The 21,605-nt window shown below is 45.0% G+C and overlaps 1 protein-coding gene across 18 annotated transcripts in view; it reads left to right on the top strand.

Annotated features, from left to right (window-relative positions):
- KMT2C (lysine methyltransferase 2C) overlaps positions 1-21,605 on the top strand; it is a 203,103-nt gene that overhangs the window by 62,862 nt on the left and 118,636 nt on the right. For all 18 annotated transcript variants that reach the window (XM_075419784.1, XM_075419792.1, XM_075419785.1 and 15 more), the window contains 3 exons: positions 2,478-2,616; positions 18,353-18,559; positions 21,018-21,157. In XM_075419784.1, coding sequence (XP_075275899.1) covers positions 2,478-2,616; positions 18,353-18,559; positions 21,018-21,157 — 486 coding nt within the window. The remainder of the gene's footprint in view (positions 1-2,477; positions 2,617-18,352; positions 18,560-21,017; positions 21,158-21,605) is intronic.

Here is a 21,605-nt window from a genome sequence, read left to right on the forward strand (position 1 = left end):
AGCTCACATAGTCGTCATGTGGAGTGAAACAATCTGCGTCTGCTCACGCAGTCCGGGGTTCTTGAGAATGAGTTAGTGCCCGTGAACTTTGCCTCTCCAGTGTAACGGGCGCCTATTGGTGTATAATGAGATGAAAGCTGGCAAAGAGTAAATGGCTTTTGCTTACTTGAAAAGTTCTGCAGGCACACAATAAAGCAGAGCTCCTTTGGCAAAGTTTTAATTAGGTTCAGTAAGGTCACCGAGATGGATCAGAGCAAGGCCACAGTTTCTGGTGGTCTTCCTTGAGGACTTCATGCGTGGTTATCCTGGGCTGTGTTGTGGGTTTTGTTTTTAGTGATTTGGTGCCTGCCTGTCTTAGAGGTGTTTATGTTTTGTGGTCTTCATCAAGGCTGTACTTAGAAATTTGGGGGTTACTTGCACAAAATTATCCTGCAGACCCGACATGCTTTGAAAACTGGCTGCAGACCGTCATGAATGGCTCCGCTGGATGCTGCCTGTTTCGGGAATCCTCGGCCGGGAATGATTGCAGGGATTGTTTGTTCAGACATGCCAAAAGCTAAGGGTGTGGGGTTTTGGTTGATTTTGTTTTGTTTTCTGTATAGAGCCATTTATTATTACAAGGGATGTATTCCCAGCAGGATATTTATTTAGTGTCAAATGATTGTCCAGCATATTTTTTTTCAGGGTAGGTTGGTGGACTGGGTTTAACATGAGCCAGGTGGCTTTTGGACAGGTAGTCATTTTGGGATGTTTCAGATGTCCAAAACCATTTTAGATGTATGTTACTGAGTAGCTTAACTGCAGTAGGTGAAGCAATTCCAGTTTATACCAGCTCAAATAAATATCTAGCAGACCTAGTCATGAACAGGAATGTCTTACTATTTTTTCTTTTTCTTTATTTTGTGGTTCTCTTCAGTATGCTTTAGATGCCTTCACTGGGGGTTTTAAACGTTATACATTGTCTTCCTAAATGAGTTGACTGGAGGTTAAAGCGTAACTATGCTTCAATTTCTGTACATGAAACTGGAAAGACTAACCCTTCTCCATGTGCTCTAGTGGCATATTATTTCAGTATTACAGACCAAGCTGTGCAGTTCTGTGTTCTGAGGCTCTTCCTCTCTTTTATTGTTCTTATAAATAAGATTAAAGCTTGTAGCAGGTTTTGTGCACGCCCACCCATGTTGCAGCTTCTTCTACCCATCCGTTTCTCCACTTGAGTCGTTTATCCTTTGCAATATTTCATTATATTTTGACACGTTGTATATTATTTTTTTAAAAAAGTGACTGCATCTTCCACTTAAATCCCCTAAACAACCTGTTGCTTTACTCTAGCTGGACTCCTTTGAGAAAGCTGTGTGTGTTGGCCTCTTAGCTCAAAGCCAGGTTCCCTGCAAGGTTTGGGTGGTGTGCTGGGCGGTGGCGTGCGACCCAGGCGCAGGTCCTTCGTGTGGCCCTGCGGCGAGGACGGATGTAGCTGCCAGGGATGCTGATGGGAGGCGGCAGCAGTGTCTTAAGCTGGATATGCCAAAGAACATCTGCCAGAGTCTTATGATTTTTATGTGATTTAAGTTTCAAAGTGTGGAGGAGTGTGGAAATACCGAATTTTATTGCTCGACAGCCATGACCTGTGTTCCTATGCATTCTGATGCTCTCAGAGCAGCATGTCGCCGTGTGCCCTGGCAAATCCCTGACTCGCTCCGTGCAAAGGCGAGAATTGAGTGGGAATAGGATTGAAGTTGCATGGACAGGGGCAGTTTGGGCGTTTCATGTTTCTGAGCAGAAACAAACTTTCTAGGCAAATAGAAGCATTGTCAGCTGTAGATGTATGTATTTCTGTCCAACAACTGATCTAAATTAAAAAAATGCTGCGAAAATGGCTTACATTCCTACAGTTCAGAATGAACTTTAAGCTGGCATAAACCGTGTCCTTCCTTCACCTCCTCAACCCTGTGCCAGCATGGAGTTACCGTAACCAGGAATGAACTAGTGCAGTGAATCGATCAAAGTTAAGGCTAGTCTGGGAGGAAAAAAAGATTTCTTATACCGTGAATTAGTGTGCTCACCCTGATGTTTGTTCAGGGATGACACAGTGGGTGCACAAGAAGAGATGTGGAGAGGATGAGGTTGTCTGAAACTGCAGCCTCCAACGAAAAGGTTGTCATTGAGCAATGGTCCCCCTGCCCTGTTCCTCATTACTTCTTGAGCATCTTCAGTTCACAGTGGTACGCTGTGTTATGGACATAAATTTTTAAGCATTTCGTGTTTTAGCTAGATGCGAAGGATAATATTTTCCTACCCTCTCATTTTGTTGTGTCTGAGAACATAGTTACATGGCTTAATCTATCATTAAATAGAATGGATGTTTGCAGCATCCATTCTATTTATTGATAGATAATCAATAAATTAAGGAAAAAAGGAAAGCTTACAGATGTTTTTGTAGTCTAAATAAATAAAAATTATTCTTATTTTTTAAACAGAAGTCAAAGAGCAATCTGCAGAAGAGGATGCCCAAACGGAATTGGACAGCACCAAGCAGCTAACACCAGTCCTTCAGCGCTCAGTATCCGAGGAGTCTGCAAGCTCCACTGCCTCTGTGGGTGTGGAAGCTAAAACCAGGTCAGTGGGCATGGAGGCAGGCGCTGAGTCCGGTAATGGGGTGCAGAGCGCTCGGGGCGCAGGCTTGGGGCGTGCTGCTGGTGCTTTGAAGTGCTGGCAACAGCAGCCTGTGCTGACACTGATGGCTTAATTGGCGTATGGGGAGATCAAGGTGAAGAGCACATTCCTTGAGTGTTGTCCTCAGACTACACTGGTAGACCCTTGAATTACGGTGTTGTTAGCTGTTTATATTAAAACAGACACAAATGATGTGAGATAAAAGCTGATTACTGAAGCTTTCGTACTGAGAAAATGGTGTATTAGCAAATCCATATAAAGTTATTTCTGAAGTTTCAGCTTGTATGTCTGTATTTTCAGGAGCAAAGTGAAACAAATCCCTTCTAATTTCTGCTGTGTTCTTCCTTACTTGGGAATTTACAATGCAGAAAATAACATTTGTATTTTTTTAAAACTTTTTATCAATATAAATTATCCAAAAAGCAGTGAAAGTATGAATTACGTTATTTGAGGGAAACCAAACCACACTGTCTGTGATCGCTGTTCAAACAGTATCGCAGAATTCTAGCAGAGCTACTCTGTTGAAGCACTTTTAACCCAGTAGTGAGTCTCTTCTGTTGCAGAGATTGCTGTTATGAGTTACCAGACAGTTACAGGTGGAATTATACTTTGACAGACTTGGAGAGAATCATCGTCATCATTTTACTTCCTCCTAAACCAACACAGAGCATATTTGCCATGCACAAAAAATTACTTCATTTACTTGCTGTGTATACAATTTTCAAATTTTACATGCTCACAAAAGTTCTTAGGTTCGAACAGATCCTTCCCTTCTTGCAGAGAACGTCTGTTAAATAGATCTTGTGTGTACACCTGAATGAAATGCACAAAAATTTCTGTTCTTAATGGAGTTTTCCGAAGCTGGTATTAAATTGCAGTAAGTATGTGGAGCGAGTTGAACTCAACAGCTGTTTTGGTTCTTTATTTGACCCTGTTTTGGGTCATTTGCTAAAGTTTTAGTGCTGTTTTATCCGCTCTCTGTTCTTCTCAAGGTTACTTTCTTGCTGTTATCGTGAATAGTTGATTACAGCACTTCCCCTAGCCATAAACTTCTGTCTTGAAAGCTGGATGAGGGTCTTTGGAAAAAACTTCTGCGTGGGTCTGAACCAGCCCTTATTTGCCCTCAGCTTACTCTTCCTTCCAACTTGTTGACTTTGGTCAGTCAAGACTGAAAGGTTGTTGTGGGCCCATTGCTTTGGCTGATCAAAGCATTAGAAAACTAAGTATTACTAATTTTTTATTAAAATAACAACAATCAGACTCTGTCTCTGACTTTTTGGAAAGAAATGTATTGAGGATATGTGGAACAGTTAATTGGGAGTTAGAGGTTTCTCTGGTCCCAGGTCATTTTGGTTCCAGACTTAGATGCAGAATTGATGTTAGCTGCAGAAGTCATTGATGTCCTCATAACAATGGGGAAGAGAATAGATATCAGGGTTTTTTTATCACTGTGTCTTGGAATCTAGCAGAAGAAAGCCTCTTCTGATCTGTGACTTTTTGATCAATCATCTGTACGTGCTGACATTGCCACCGAGCCATGCCAGGGGTAGGAGGGCTGGATTCTGGGTGGCTTGACTCTGTTCTCTTAGGAGAAAATACAGCGTGTGAAATAACACACACCGATGACGTTCGGTTGTGTAACAATGGGAGGAGATGTGTCAAGATTTTGGGATAAGGTGTGACTCCCTAGAGACTTTAAACGTGTAGCTTGGGGAAGTGGTTTTGAAGCTGATTTCTGAATAATTCATGGTCATCAGCTTCATCCCTTTTTTCGGAAGCTTTTCTGTTTCTATTTTATAGTACAAGTAACTTAATACAATGGAAATATTTATATATTTAGAAATAACTTTAGGTATGTGAGACATAGGAGAGTTATGGGAGTGCATTATAACAGACAGTGCAGAAATTGCCTAGAACACAGAAAAGAACCCAAGCCTCCACCACAAGCAGATGCAGGTGTAGGTGGAGCCAGTTTTGGGTCCCTTTTTTCTGAATTGAGTATAAGACAATTCTGGGTTTCTGTCTTTGATAGTGAAGATAAAGGAGTTAGAGAAGCACAGGACATGGGCATAAAATGAAGTTTTTACAATGAAATAATTAAATAATTTGCTAGTGAAAAATAAGGATTTTAACATAGTAGGATATATCAGGGGGATTTCAGTAGCTGAGAGATGAGCCAAAGCTTGGCTTTTGTGGTGTTTTTCTCTGGATCCCTCCTGAGACTGTGGCTATGTTAAGAACATCCAAGAGAAAGGCGAGAGAAAGGATGGTCGATGTCGGAACCTTCCTGAGGTGGGATATGGGAGTCCAAGAGAACTGCTAACTGCAAATGGGACTGGGGCAGGGAATGTAACGGCAGATTTCAGGTTAGCGCTCAGAAAGCAATGGGCTAAAACCCATTAAAAGAAATAGTATCTGAGCCAGACTGGTGTAGGGAGGCTGAAAGGGGTGAGGGGGGTGTGTGTATGCTCAGAAGGAATGAGTGAATTATTGACCACATGTGGGGAGGGGCAATAACGTCAAGCGAAGATAAGCTATCGAGCCTGGCAGTGGTCAAAGTAATGCTGCCAGCTCTTATATATCACGAGCGTCATGAGTTCTGGAGCCTCTTCCTTCGCTTGTTCCCTTTTTCTTTCATAAGCCTTGTGAGAGGCTTCTGTCAGCCCAGGACTTACGGCTGAGTGGAATCCAGCTTCTCCGCAAGGAATCTGCTCCCTTGGTTTGTGCTGCCTGCAGAGAGCAGGGGAAGTGCAGCCCGTGAGGCGGGCGAGCAGCCAGGAGCCGGCTGCGCCTGACGGCAGAGCCCACGTCTACCTTCCTCCTCTGTTTCCCGCACTGTCAACTCCAGGCATTAAAAGCTAACGAGAATGGCCTAGAAAGACAAGTTCATAGAGGAGCAAAACACCTTTTCATTAATTTTATTTTCCGTCTACTTTCAGAGACTGTAAATTGCATTAATTGCATGTTTTCAGTCCTTTTGCCATAATCATGAAGACAGAACATTCTTAAAATAAACAAGTAGAAGCTGAGATTTTCCCCCAGTTTTTTTGATGCTGGTACTTTGGTCTGCTAAATATCTGCACTTGTGAGACTGTCACTAAAACTACAGAAAAGCCCTGGCAACACACCTTCCTGCTTTCCCGCTTCACTTGTCATTGGACAAAGCCTGCAGTTTTCATTCCAGACCAATTGCACTATTCCCCCTTATTTTGTTCCTGCTGCTGCTAAAATCGAAGTTGCAGACTGGAGGTGGAGGGCTGGGCTTTATTGCATGGAAAAGAAGTACTTGGTGGACATCTGTTGATTGTGTGAACAAAGAAAATGGTGAAAAAGTAGCAGTGAACTTCTTTATCATTGTTCCTTATCTCTCTCTTTTTAATCTTCAAAGAAAGCGCGTTACAAAACTTGCAACGCTCAGAGCAACACTTAGTGGAAAAAGAAATTGTGGAGTGGTACAGAGATTAGATAATCTGGACAGAATAACAGTGCAGCGATGGAAGGAGAAGCTAGATCTTTAGGCAAGAGGCAGTTAGATAAAATGTCTAATATTAAAAATATGTTTAAAAATTAAGTTACAAAGTCAAGCACATATTTTAGGAGATACCAGTAGTAAGATTAATTTTGAAATGGATTATTTCTTTTCATGCACATGTATTGCGATACAGTTTGTAGTTTTACATGAGTGTTTTTCTACAAGAATCCTTTCTGCAGGGAATGGACCTTATGCATGAAACAGGGCACTTGAACTAATTGCAGAGTTCTGCCTTTACACTTTCGGATCTAGATCCATGTAAGCATTTACAGTATCTTCCTCTGAAGCCAGTGATTGACTTCTACATCTTCAAAGTGGAGATAGCACTCCTTCGTGTTTCAGAAATAAATTCTTTAATAATAGTGAAGTAATATTTCATCATTATATGAATGACCAGTCTAGCCCAGGGTGAAATTACTTGTTTGGCTTGTGGGGCAGAATTTGAATATTGTCAGTATGTAAAGACGAAGACCACACACTGCAAAATGAGGAAAAAAAAAATTTACTGGTTGTCCTTCATGTCTGTTCACACATCATCTAGGATAGTGGTCTCAAGAAGAATTTTATGACAGTTCGTTGTTAAAGGAGCTCTAGTTGAGATTAATAGGGCAGCAGGGGACCTTTGGAAGTCATCTAGTTCACCTCCTCGTCTAAGGCAGATATCTACAGCTGTCATTCCTGACAGAAGTTTACATAAAGTGCTCTTAAGTATTCCAATAATACAAACTCCAGATCTTCCCGAAACAGTCTCTTCCAGTCTCTTCTTTGTTTTTACTGTTGGAAACACTTTCCTCACATCTAACCCACACTCTCCTCATGCTGGGTTTATCCCATTACTTACTTGTACCATCTGCCATGGATAATGAAGGGTAGATTTATGCAAAAGGCTCTCATTTGTTTCCCCAGCATGCTTTATTTCGTAGCAAAAATCCAAAATTTGTTCATACTTTTTTGTAGACGATGTTTTCTTGAGCTCTGATTCTTCTCGCTGTTTTGAGTTCTCTCTAGATGGTCTGCGTCTTTCTTGAAGCACAGCAGGCATACTGCACAAATGGGGCCAAAGAGAGGTTTCGCAGGCAGCCTGAATCCTGCCTTTTTCTTAGGTTAAACAATTGACATTGTGACCATAATATGTTTATCGCACTCATGTAGAACTTGTGCCTTGTGGGATTTGACACCAATGATCTATGACTTTCATGACTGGGCCACCCATGTTCAATGACATTCACGGCCTTTTAAGTTGCATGGACCTTTGCTCCTTGAATTAATCTGCTGCATAAGATGCTCCAGCTGCAGAAACCATACATAGAAAAGTCTCCTGCCCTGTGCGAGCAGGTGCACCAGGGTTCTGGAGTCCCACTCAGCCTCTTGCAGATGTTTTGGGGCAGTTTTTCTGTCTCCCTCCCATCCTGCTATGGCTGCCTGTCTCCACCTGGGTCTGTCCTGCCACTGGTGCGCAGCAAGCCTGGTGCTGGCAGGTCAGGCCTGTTGACTGGACGGATGTTCTTTCCTCTGAGAGATGGCAGTCACGGGCAGAAGCCTCCCGTGAGCAGGATCCCATGGCTGGCAGTCTGTCAGACCTTACTGAAGGACTGACAGCAGTACTTGCGACACAGCATCCCATGTGGACTCAGCTCAGAAGTAGATGGGATGCCTGCTTTGTCAGAGGATTGCACAGATTCGTGTTAGTTGCAGGTGATGGCAAGAGTCTGGGATCTTTAGTTCCGTTCCAGTCTTGAGTGAATACAGCATCTTCTCTCGTTTCTTCCAAATATCACCTTTTCTGGGTTTTTTTTTCACCTGCAGTTTTCTTCATCAGACTCTTGTCTTTTCTTCATGTTGTTGTCTCCTCATCATATTCCTGTTCTCTTTACTTTTCTAATCCTAGTCACTGCTCAGCAGTTCTAATCGTTGTTTCAGTGTCCACTCAGTTACGGTTTCTTCTTTTTTGGCTCTCACCTAGAATCATAGAATCATAGAAAGTTTTGGGTCGGAAGGGACCCCTAGAGGTCAGCTAGTCCAACGCCCCTGCAGCGAGCAGGGACACCGCTAACTAGATCAGGTTGCTCAGAGCCCTGTCCAACCTGGTCTTGAATGTTTCCAGGGATGGGGCCTCCACTACCTCTCTGGGCAACTGTTCCAGTGTTTCACCACCCTCATTGTAAAGAATTTCTTCCTTATATCCAGCCTAAACCTACCCTCTTTTAGTTTAAAACCATTACCCCTCGTCCTGTCTGCATTTTCCTTCCCTCCGTCTCTGGTGGCTCCCAGAGAGGTGTTTGTGACATGGCATTTCTTCTCACCCCTTTCTCCATTTTCTTGTTCCTTTTCCTTGTCAGCTGAGGCTGTGCTCTCTTCCAGCTTCCTTTGGCTTTCGCTGTGGTCTGTATTACTCCCCACAGTCAGTTGACTTTTTTCCCCACCACCTTCCTTCTCCCTCATGCAGCAAGCCCTCTCTCACGCCCTGCCCGTTCATTCATCCTTCCTTCCTTCACTTCCGTTTCACAGCTGATTGAAAGTATGGGTAATTTAAATGGGAAAATCTGGACTCGCAGCACCCCTGAGCTGTACTTGCAGAGATGACGGCTGTGAGTGTCCCTGACCTTCACAGAACAGCAGAAAGGTTGATCCAAGATCTGAAGCAGCTTCCAGTTGAGTAATCTAGGCCCTTTCAGTCCATAAAAGAGATTGGAGGAGGAAGATAAGGAGCTTCAAAATCATGGGGAGGGTGGCTGTATCCTGACTGTTCAGGTTCCTTTAATGCAAGAGACTGGGGGTTGTCCAATGAAACTTAGAAGTGCCAGATGTGAAACGAAAGGAGGTGATTCTTTGCACAGCAGGTAGTTGTCCAGAGTGACGTGGAAATCCTTGCCAGAGGATGTGGTGGGTTGCTGAAAATTGATGGGAGTTCGAGAGCAGGCTGGGCAAGTTCACAAAAAGAGAAGCTGAGAAGGACTGAACGTGCAGGAATCACAGCTGCCTGAGGGAGGCCCTGAACTGAAAATACCGGGAGGCATGGGTAGTATCGTATGTTTGCCCTGCCCTTTAGTGTCCCCTGTTCATCTGCTTATCCCATTTCCACCATTGACCGTACCCAGCACCATTTTGACTAAAGGGCCCCGCTCTGCTGAATTTAATCTCTTCTGTAAACATATTTCCAAAGAAAAAAAATACAAAGTTTGAATTATGCAGAACAGCAGGTTTTTTCCAGTCCCTAATGTGACTGAACAATTTCAATGAAACTTTCTTGAAAAACTGCTATTTAAAGCAAGGTTGGGATATGTTAAATTTCAGTGATTTTTCAGGTAGTAAGACCCTCCGTAGCATTTGTATGAAGTTGCCTCCTAAGAAGTGCTGCCACCCCTGTGATGCTTACGTGGTTCTGGTGTGATCTGTGGTGATCTGCCAAGAGAGGGAATTTGGCTTGAAGAGACAATACTGTCTGGGCACAAAGGCACACCGAAGACAACAGGCCATGGTGCTTTTCATTCTTTGTGTTTTATCACTCAGGTGAAATTACCTCTCAAAATTGTATGAAACATCACCTTTCAGGTACACTTACAGTTGCATTCTAGATGGGATTTTTTTAAGAGTACGAGTCAGTTCAGTTGGACATTAAAGAATGATTTTTAGATGGAGTAAACCTCTGCATTCCCTTTATTCAGCACTGCCATTCTGGTAACCCCTACTGCATTTAGGGTTTGTGAAGTCTGAACTGAGCTTCAAACATTTGTTTAGATTAAAGCTAACACATATTGGTGGTGAAGAAGAGCATATTTTCATCTTTTTTAAATTTTAAAATATCAGTGAAAGGCGTTGTTTTGGTGGTGGTGCTTGGAGGGTAATGTTTTCCTTCTTTCAGATGAGAAGAGCGTCGTTAACTTGATTATATGGCTGTAGAAATCCAACTGTGCTGGTTTGAAAGAATTGCAAAGCAATTATTGTCTGATGCGGTTTAATTGCTTTGTGCGAACTTAAAGTTTTAAAATTCTTCATCCGAAGTTCATGTGAACTCCCTCCTACCCTACTTTTTTTTAAAGGAATTGGGATGCGTAAGTTAAATACTCATTTCAAAACCAACTCTGTGTAATAGTGTCAAACAACTTCAGAATTTCAAGTTGTTCTGTGATACCATTTGCTGTTGGAAAGAGAACGCTTTGTATGTCAAATGCTTCAATACAGCTTGCAGCTGAGAACTTTGGCATCTTTCTCTCTGTGGTGTCTCCACGTTGCACTTTTCATCCTTCTCTATCCTCAGTATCATTCATTCCAAAGGGTGATTTATTGGGTTGTTAACCCTGTATCAACGCAAAATTGTTATGCATCGCATGATGAGTTTTCTTCAGTCGTTTCCTTTCAAGCTTCTTCATTATTGAGGTCCAGATATTTACTGGATATTTAGATGCAGCTGAAAATCTTCATCTAAAGCTCTCAGGAGTTTTAGAATAACTTCACCTCTGTGAATCTCTTGCATATATTTGAACTCACATTGATGCAGACCTCTGAAGTTGTTTGAAGCCAGAAATCTTTTTTTTTCACTTTAAATGCATCTGGACAGGCTGGAGAGTTGGGCAGAGGGAACCTGATGAGGTTCAATAAGGGCAAGTGCAGGGTCCTGCACCTGGGGAGGAACAACCCCATGCAACAGTACAGGCTTGGAGCGGACCTGCTGGAGAGCAGCTCTGTGGAGAGGGACCTGGGAGTGCTGGTGGACGACAGGTTGACCATGAGCCAGCGGTGTGCCCTGGGAGCCAAGAAGGCCAATGGTATTCTGGGGTGCGTCAAGAGGAGTGTGGCCAGCAGGTCGAGGGAGGTTCTCCTTCCCCTCTACTCTGCCCTAGTGAGGCCCCATCTGGAGTACTGTGTCCAGTTCTGGGCTTCTCAGTTCAAGAAAGATGAAGAGCTACTGGAGAGAGTCCAGCGGAGGCCTACGAGGATGATGAAGGGACTGGAGCATCTCTCCTGTGAGGAAAGGCTGAGGGAGCTGGGCTTGTTCAGCCTGAAAAAGAGAAGGCTGCAAGGGGACCTAATAAATGCCTACAAATCCCTTAAGGGTAGGTGTCAGGAGGATGGGGCCAGACTCTTTTCAGTGGTGCCCAGCGACAGGACAAGGGGCAATGGGCACAAACTGAAGCATAGGAAGTTCCGTCTGAAGATGAGGAAGAACTTCTTCCCTCTGAGGGTGACGGAGCACTGGAACAGGCTGCCCAGGGACGTTGTGGAGTCTCCTTCTCTGGAGATATTCAAGACCTGCCTGGACAAGGTCCTGTGCAGCCTGCTGTAGGTGACACTGCTTCGGCAGGGGGGTTGGACTAGATGACCCACAGAGGTCCTTTCCAACCCCGAACATTCTGTGATTTGAATTTACATAAATGATAGAATGGTGCATCTTCACTAAGGAGAAAAACAATTTACTCTTTAAATAACACAACATAAAACGAGAGTGAAGGCAAAGTAGCTGGTGCGTTAGCACAACTTGGCATAGCTAAATAAATAGCAGGTCCCCTGTAGAGTTTAATTTAGCCTTTTAACATATGTTAAAACAACAACAAGATTAGGTGGGAGAAGAATTCTCAAGGCCAATTCTCATCAGTCTGCTTCGATAATCAGTACAAACGATCCTCTGAAGTTCTGGTTTGCTCCCAGATATTCCATTTCATTGTGCTGAGCTTAGTTTTAGTTGTGAAAAATAGATGTTAAGAACATTTTTAAATTTTTGTAACAACTTTGCCGACCCAACCCAAGGTTTTATGCTTCTCAGTTTCACCTTTCAAAAATGCTAAAGTGTGTGTGAAGAAGACATCCTGAAGGCATTTCCAGACACTGAGGAAAATTACTGCATAATTCCTTTAAAAACAAACAAACTCTTAGCAAAAATCAAATGATACTCTCTTCACCTTCTTTTTCAACCCAAAGCGTGAATGAAATGGATCTTCAGTTTTACACTTTTTTTTTTTTTAACTTTAGTGCAATCATTACCATGGCAAATGGCAGCAGGGATCATCTGTAACTTAGTATTTAATGTTAAGGCACTGGTGATAGCTAGTGGATCTTGCTGGAATTGCCATGCCTCGGGATTTTTCAGACACAATCCATTGCCTTTCCTGTTTAAACATCAACAACAACCTCTGCTTTTAATGCGATTGATTGAAAAGGTGAATGCACAGTAGAACTTCTTTGATAATTGGTGTCCCACAGTAGACAGGGACAGAAGAGGGAAGAGGAGAGCATCTCTTGAGCTGAATCCATGAGTTTGTATTTCTCCCGCTGTTGTCAGCTGCCGTTCATCCCTGTAGGATGCTTGGATTCTCCTGTGCATGGTCTCCCAAAAGAAGGGACCTTAAACACCTCTCCGCAGCACGGGAGGCAGCAGGATTTTCTTTAGTCTGCCTCCATCATTTAGTGCTAAAAGGGTTGTATAACTTCAAGCATCTTACCAATGGCTCAATGCAGGCCGCGTGCTGTCTTTCTCGGCATTTAGCTGTATGGGGATCCTGGAGACGTGGAAGGAAGTTTTTCCTGGGTTAATGAGGAAGGGAAATCTGTTCCCCCAGGTGTAGACACGGAGTTGCGGGTGGATGGCAGTGCCCCATGTCGTTGCGGACTGTTGTGCCTTCTACCCGGGTATGAAAAATAGGCGGGAGAGCGAGAGGTCACATCTGACGCTGTTGAGGGTCATGCTGATGCACGTGGAGCAATCTAGAGATTTCCACCAGCTGCACAGCAGGGTACTCATGCAGGGACACGTGTAGATCTGTGAGATACGGGACACCACGTAAACGTGTTTACGTAAGTCAGTCTGCACATCTGCTTGTTGTCAAGGAGCCTTGGCTGACACGGTGCCACCTCCCAACTCGGAAGGGTCCAAGAGGGGCTTCTGCTTACTCTTGGGAGTATAACTACAGCGGCACTTGGTGTGCTTTAGGTGTTGGTAATCCTGATGGTCAGCCCTGGAATAATTCTGCTTAAAAAAGTAACAGGTTTTGGGACTGTCAGTTTTACTTTAATTCTCTGACGGACTATTTGCAAGCAAACCAGAAAACGTTCCTCCTTCTCTGGTTGTAATTTACTATTGTGCAACTAGTTGCCCAATACTACATGTGTTGAAATGAACTCCTTTCAACGGGAAAGTCTCTGTTTTAGGATGAGTCCTAATATCTGCATGTCAGATAGAGGAAAGAGTGACTGTTCTGCTCCCTCCCACCAGGATTAGCTGCCTGGAGGGCATTTTGTTTTCCGTTGTTGGGATGTGAACTGGAGAGGATTGTAGCATTTTAGGTTCTTGTCAGGGGATTGAGTAAATTTTGCCTGAGGAAGAGGCACTGACCAGACAACTCAATGAAAGAAGAACTTGTAGAGAAAAAGGCTATGGCAGAGTGCTGAGATTGACATGTTTCTTGTTAGAAAGGGCATCTTTCTAACAAGATCCAAGCCCGGGTCTCCTCTGTTGTCTTGCTAGGAACAGACACGAGCTCCAGACATTTATCAGCCTTACTGCCTCTTACTGCACGCCCTAAACCCAGTTGTATCTGGTTTGTTCTGAACATATTTTTTCCTCTGCGTTACGTATGAAGATTTGTGTGCGTACAGAGGTATGAAATCCTTTGGGATGAGGTGAGGTATATAAGCACCTACTGGTAACAGACCATCTGTGGAATTTTAAACCTGTATAAAAAGATAGCGTTTGTTCTGGGAAAATTTAGGAATGAAATTGAAGTTACAAATAATCATGAATTTATATTTTGGTTTGGAGCATCATAGATATATCTTAAATGAAGTATTGGTGAGCTTTCTTTTTCCTTGGTAGCTTATAAAAAGATGTGACACATCGTCTCTTGCTTGTTATCCCATTTTGAATTAGCCTGTTCTGAAAATATGCTAATTATGATAACAGATCTAGGGTTTGATCTTAAGAGTTGCCAGTATCTCAATTTCGTTATCTTCAATATGAGAGCTCTTCTTGCATCACAGATTTAGATCCTCTAATTGCATATTGACATATGGAAAGTAGATTTGTAAGTACTTTCTGCAATCCTCCAACGACAGGAACAAAAAACGCTACCTTCTGCCCATACAGACGTAACTTCAAATATTTACTGAGCGCTTAAAGCTAAAAGGCTAACGTGGTGGAACTGGCCACTTTGTACTGCGTGACAAACCCGCAGCGTGACGCGCTGGGGAGCGGAGGACCGTGGCTGTCCGGCGGAGGGTCTCTCCAGCACCCAGATGCTGGCCAGAGTGTGCTCTCCCTGGGTTGTTTTTAGCTATTTGGGTGCCTGATAGATTTGAAGCCCATTTGCTTACCCTCCCTTCAAAGTGTGAAACCTTGGGGTTTTTTTTTCTTTCCTCCGCTTTTATAATCCGTCCCCTCTGTCTCAGCCCCACGGTTTCTTGGTTGTGGTCTGGGAACGTTCTGCTGCTCCTGTCTTTTTCTTCTGTATCCGCGTGTTCGCAGCCCTTCAGCGATGGGCTCCCCCAGCCCTCCCCGCAGCCAGCCCTCCAGCACTTGCTTCAGCGGCGGGCCCCAGCTTTGCTGGAGCAGGAGCAGCAGCACAAACCGTATGATTCTTGACAGCTTCACAGCTGTCCACGCTACGCTGCCGAGTAGCTGTGAAACTCGCTGCTCCTGTTGTTTCGCTTCACTCTGCCTGCAGAAAGCTTCTGCTAGAAGCTGTGATACGGGCGCTGCTTTACAGGCTCCAGAAATATCTGCATTACCTCTGTATTCCTTTTTCAAATAATACCACTTTAGAAGTTCATTTGTTTATTTTTTTAATTACTGTTTCGTATTTCTCTCTTATAAACCTTCACATTATTGCCTATTTGCGATGACTTCACTTTGAGGAGCTGTGTTTATTTAGTCAGAATTATCCTCAAGTCCTTTAATGAGCAGTGATAGTCTGTCCTAACAGGACGTACGAATGATTATTTATTCCGTTGTGGATAATCTTGTGTTTGTAACTAGCGTAATTTATATACCATGGTGCTGCCTGTTTAAGTCTCTTAAGTCTCCTCACAAGCCTCTGTAGTCTCAACGAGCATAAATAGCTTTGCTTTCCCTTCTTACAGACTGCCTGCAAGGCCAGCTCAGGTTTCACTGGTAGCCTAGTGGTTATATTCATTGACATACAAATAATTATTTGTTGCTCTGTCACATTGAAAACCAGCTTATAAAATAGACATATGTACCATTTAGCTGTAACTATTCATTTTTTCCCCGTTGTTATGCTACGTTTATCCATATTTTCTTTGCGTCTTTTTGTCTTTGGGTACCTTTTCCTGAAGATTCCTGGAACGTGTCAGACACTGAGTGTCCACACCGGGGGTTACAGAATCACAGAATAGTAGGGGTTGGAAGGGACCTCTGTGGGTCATCTAGTCCAACCCCCCTGCCGAAGCAGGGTCACCTACAGCAGGCTGCACAGGACCTTGTCCAGGCGGGTCTTGAATATCTCCAGAGAAGGAGACTCCACAGCCTCCCTGGGCAGCCTGTTCCAGTGCTCCGTCACCCTCAGAGGGAAGAAGTTCTTACTCATGTTCAGACGGAACTTCCTGTGCCTCAGTTTGTGCCCATTGCCCCTTGTCCTGTCACTGGGTACCACTGAAAAGAGCTTGGCCCCATCCTCCTGACACCCACCCTTCAGATATTTATAAGCATTTATAAGGTCCCCTCGCAGCCTTCTCCAGGCTGAACAACCCCAGCTCCCTCAGCCTTTCCTCACAGGAGAGATGTTCCAGTCCCCTCATCATCCTTGTAGGACTCTCTCCAGTAGCTCTTCATCTTTCTTGAACTGGGGAGCCCAGAACTGGACACAGTACTCCAGATGAGGCCTCACCAGGGCAGTGTAGAGGGGAAGGAGAACCTCCCTCGACCTGCTGGCCACACTCTTCTTGATGCACCTCAGGATCCCATTGGCTTTCTTGGCAGCCAGGGCACACTGCTGGCTCATGGTTAACCTGTCGTCCACCAGCACTCCCAGGTCCCTCTCCACAGAGCTGCTCTCCAACAGGTCCACCCCAAGCCTGTACTGTTGCATGGGGTTGTTCCTCCCCAGGTGCAGAACCCTGCATTTGTCTTTGTTGAACCTCATCAGGTTCCTCTCTGCCCAGTTTTCCAGCCTATCCAGGTCACGCTGAATGGCAGCACAGCCTTCTGGTGTATCTACCACACCTCCCAGTTTGGTGTCATCAGCAAACTTGCTGAGGGTACATTCTAACTCTTCATCCAGGTCGTTGATGAAGAAGTTAAACAAGACTGGGCCCAGTACTGACCCCTGTGGGACCCCACTAGTTACCAGCCTCCAACTAGACTCAGCGCCGCTGTTGACAACCCTCTGAGTTCTGCCATTCAGCCAGTTCTCAATCCACTTCACCGACCACTCATCCAGCCCACACTTCCTCAGCTTCCCTAGGAGGATGTTATGGGAGACTGTGTCGAAAGCCTTGCTGAAGTCGAGGTAGACAACATCCACGGCTCTCCCTTCGTCTACCCAGGGTTGCGCTGGCTGATGCTGGTCCTGTGTTCAGGCAGGAGCAGTGAGCGATGCGCGACCGAGGATGAATATTTCCAGACAGTACTGTGGTGGGGTCTTCATTCGCGTACCGTGGGTGGGACCTGTGTTACCTGCCTGTCCCCGAAGGTCTGTCTGCCTTGGGGAAAGCGCAATGCTACCTACGAAGCATGAATAAAAGAACTTGGCTTCATTCTGGGCTCAGTGCTCGTGACATGCTGCTCCCTTCCTTAGCGTCTGGTATTACCAGTACTGTAATAGTAGTACCCACTTGTATTTTCTTTCTTTCTTCCCCCCTCCTTGTTGCTCTGTGGTGAGGGCAAAAAGACCTGACCCAGACTATGTTTAACCAAATGTAAGGGGCTTTGCTGGATTCTCAGGGTCTTCTGTTCTGATCTGGAGCTTCCCTTTTCTACTCTTGCCTTTTTCTGTTGCTGTTCTTGCCTTACCTGGCTGAAAAGCCCAGGCCTCTTTATTTCCACCCCCTCCCCCCCCAAATTTAGTGAATATTGAACAGGAGTTTAGCCTTGAGGTTTTCTCTTCCTCCCACCTTAGCTCCCCCCACTCACCCGCCCAATGCAGAGTGCCCCATACCCAAATGTGCCACCTTGCAGATGCACTGAAATCTGTTTCAGTGGGATCCAGGCTAAACCAAGCCTCTCTCCAAGTGCCTGATTCCCTGAGGCATCTTCTTGGGGTCTTAGGGGCATGAATATGAAGAAAACAGAATTGCTCATTTAAGCATTAAAAAAGTGTTAAATGGCCTTCCTTTAATGCAAACTGCATTAGTTGCAGAAGTTCACATTTTAAGTTTGTGGATATGTTTATTATAGAAATATTTTTCAGTAGCTTCCATATGATGTGACACAAGGAGTGCTGTCAGAGCTGTCACTTCAATGCTGTTGCTATGTTATGCATGTTAAAACATAATTGCAAATGGTCCGGGGAAATTGTAGCGGTCACAGTTCTGCAAATATAAATTTCCTCTAGTAAAATTTTAGGTATTGTTTCATTTTTAAATATTAAAGTAAATGAGGATGTTTGGATTTGTGTGTGTTGTATGGCCTGGTATGTGTGACTGTAGACATTGCTGTGATTTTCACTCATTATGCCATTTTTCCCCATGTTTCATTAAACCTTTTGGTGTATAGTATTTGTACATTGTGTTACACATAAGGTGTATGTGCTTGCAGACAGGTGTACGTGCAGTAATGTTCCATGTTCAAAAAGGCAGAACTTTGCCTTTTCTGTGATGGCAACGCTGGCTTTTCGTGGGTATGAGGTGTTAAGTTCTTCCCATTTTCTGGGGTTTTTTTGCCCTGTTTTCTGAGCCATTGAGCAAGCATGTGTCTAGTGATACAGCATTTTTGAAATAAAAGGTTGTATTAGTAATTTGAATATTATATATGTGTGTGGGGGGGGTTGGTTTGTTAATCATGCACTTTTGTGAACAAAAAAGTTCTTTTAACGTATCTTTAAATTAACTGGAAATAGTGTTCCTGAATGCTGAATTCTTGGGGAGCTTTTATTGTTTTGTTATAAAAGGTTAAATTGGTATGAAAGTTGCTCTTTGATGGGGTATCCTCTGCTGTTTCCCCCTTCAAAAAAAAAAAATTAGTTCTCTTCCCTTTCACAGCGAACAACTCTGCGCCTTTTGTTACTGTGGAGAACGGAGCTCGTTAGGACAAGGAGACTTAAAACAATTCAGTCCAACTCCTGGGTATGTTATCCCATGGAAAAACCAGCCTTTAAATAAGAGTGAAGCCAGCGACAGCACCGATGGAGCTTGTGAGAGAACTCCAAGGCAAAACTCCGTGCCGCGCAGACAGAGAGGGCAGAAGAAGTAAGTCCGCTCTGCAATGAACACGGGGTTGGTTGGTTTGTTCTGCATGGAGCTGAGGAAGCACCTTTACAGATACTGGACTCGAGAGGCAAACAATCTGTATTTGTGAAAATGCGGTTCATTAATATTAGTCTTTTTTTTTTTTGTAAAACAAAATGCAAGCAGTGTAGGAATGGCTGGGCCTTCCGCTTTTTAAAGACTGGTTGGTTTCTGCCCTCCGGTGAGCATCTTGACTCTGGGAGAGCACGGAAGAGAAATGCAGTCGCTGTAAAGCGCAGATCTGCTCGCGAGGTGGGGGCCAGTCACGAGCAGGAGCCGGTGGGGTGCGGACACTTGCTGTGTTCTGTAGGCTGGAGCGACTGGAGTCCTCTGCCCATCGCAGCAGCAGGGCCTGTTGCGACAGGACAAGGAGCAGTGGCTTTAAGCTAAAGGAGGGCAGATTTAGACGGGATATAGGGAAGGAATTGTTTACAGTGAGGGTGGTGAAACCCTGGCACGGGTTGCCCAGAGAGGTGGGAGATGCCCCATCCCTGGAAACACTCCAGGCCAGTCTGGCCGGGGCTCCGAGCAGCCCGGTCCGGCTGAAGCTGTCCCTGCTCAGGGCAGGGTTCTGGCCCACACGGGGCTCCGAGCAGCCCGGTCCGGCTGAAGCTGTCCCTGCTCAGGGCAGGGTTCTGGCCCACACGGCCGCCGCGGGTCCCCGCCGGCGCCCTGCCCGCGCTGCCGCTCCCTCCCCCGCGGCGCGGCCCCGGGGGGGGGGGCGGGGCGGGGCGGGGCCGCGCTGGAGGCCGGGGATTGGCTGCGGGCGCGGGCCCGCCGCCAGCACGCGGGGCCCGGCCGGGGCCGAGGAACAATGAGGGAGGCGGCGGGCGCGCGCAGGGCGGGGCCGCCTGAGGGACCGCGGCCGCCTGAGGGGCCGGGCCGCGCTTAAGCAGTGGCGGACAGCAGCTTGGATTGGGGCGTTCTTTAAGTGGGTCCGTTTGATCTCGTCGGAAATGTTTTTTTAATATCAAAACCAGCTTGTCAGTTGGGATTTAGTTCTTCCTTTAAGCCCCGGTAGCGCTTTAGGGAGCCGTAATGTCGGCAGTGACAGAGCTAGCGAGCGTGGGGGGGGAGAGGGCGTTCGGCTGCTGTCGTGACAGGGGTCCTGAGGATATCGGGCAGTAAGTGAACGCTGCTGAGCTTCCTTGGGCAGTGCGAGAGGGGTGTTCCTCCCCCACTTCCCCAAGCCAGGTTTTTTTACACATATTTCTGAATGTAACTTTTGAAGTAGAGCATCTGTGTTTTTTCAGGAAGGCAAAGCTATCGCAAATCAAAATCCCAGTGTTTATTTCTTGTCTCATTGGGGGTAGGTCGTTGTTCAGCATCTTTTTAGAGGTTGCAAGCAGGAGAGCCGTCGGGAGAGAGGTGCTGTCTCAACTCTAGAAACTCAGAAGTGGCAGCAAACGTACACGTTTGAGTTACTAATGGGGGAGAAAAACAGAGGTTAAAGAACCTTGACAGAAAGCACAGCACCACCTTTGCTGCCAACCACTGAAGCATCAGATGAGATCAGGTCTCTTTTGCCAGTAAGCCTAATGCACAGCCTTAGATGCCCAAGATAGTTCTTTGCCTGCAGGCAATAAAAAAGGAATCATGGCTTTTTTTTTTTTTTTTGATGGAGTAATCTGAGTGTTATGAACTGTTTTCTGTTGAGAATAGAATTTAGGGAACAAATTAATAAGGTGATAAACTAGATCCTCCCAGGTCAGCACAATGTAGTAGCCTTTATATCACTGCGCTTTTCAGTTTCCCCACACGCCTTTCCTCCTGCGCCCGCCTCCCCTCACCCCCCCTTTTTTTTTAATATCTTGATGGCATTGGGTAAAACCAAATATTTCCAAGCAGCTTTTTCACTCCTGATCTTCTTTCTACCTTCCTCCCATAGTAGCTGTACTTTATCCCGGCACCTTACCTCTGGCTGTGGCAGTCCCCTCTGAGGCTGCTGTCAGTGCTGCACCCTGGACCAGCTGGTAGGAGCGTAAGCGTGCCGGGAGAGGGCTGTAGGAAAGCCGCAGCTGGTGCTTGCCACTTACACCACTCTCTTTTCCCCTGCTACATCTCCTCATCCCCAGAGTGACACAGACTGCTGTTACCTAGTTCTCCATTCCTAGGGTTGGGCAAGTCTTAATATCAAACAGGAGTGGACTTCAGAAAAAGAAGCATGTATGTCCTGAAGAACTGGAAGAGAGCAGGCTGGGGAAAGGGGCATTTTGCCAAGCACTTTTTTTTTCTATTGGGAAAAATGTTGGGCTAACGTATGAGGAAGAAAGACTTTTGTTCATGTCGATTTATACCTTATCATGTTTGGAAAAATGTATAGTGACTTTCCTTCATTTTTAGATCATTTACAATTATCTAGCTAATGGAACAAAGAATGTGGTCACTTCTAAGTTTGTCTCTCTGCTCCCCGATACAGATCTCGATCGAGTATAGCATCATGTACAAGTGTAAGCACCCAAACTGCTTCTGACGATCAGGTTGTCAAATTCTGGGATGAACTCAGTTTAGTTGGCTTACCAGATGACATTGATGTTCAAGCCTTATTTGAGCCGACAGGTAAGATATATTGCTATCCTCCTTTTTTTCCCATCCTGTGGTAGTACGGTAGCTACAATGACCATGAGTGAAGTTTTTCAGCTGCTGATTTTCTGTGCTCTGGTGTTTGTCAAGTGTTTGATGATGCTTTTGTAGCTTTTACCAGTGCTACGCAGTGTTTTTGTGTAGTGCCCTCTTCGAATACTGGACAGAATTATTGTCAGTTCTGTGTGGGGAAGTGTTTGTAATCTACTGCTGAACTGATGTTCAGGTAGTAATATCTTCAGTATCATGATTCCATTTTGGGGAGAAAAGGAAAAAGAAATGAGACACATCTTAATATAATTCTTGAAGTCCTAATCCTGTAGCTTTACCTAATCTCCTGCCGCTAGTGTGGGGTTATGGGAAATAGTGGAAGGGCAGATTTTTTTAAAAGAGCAGCATTGATAGAGCAAGAGAGACATTATAC

The sequence above is a fragment of the Opisthocomus hoazin genome, chromosome 4, assembly GCF_030867145.1.
Source record: "Opisthocomus hoazin isolate bOpiHoa1 chromosome 4, bOpiHoa1.hap1, whole genome shotgun sequence".
In the NCBI taxonomy this organism is placed as follows: domain Eukaryota; kingdom Metazoa; phylum Chordata; class Aves; order Opisthocomiformes; family Opisthocomidae; genus Opisthocomus; species Opisthocomus hoazin.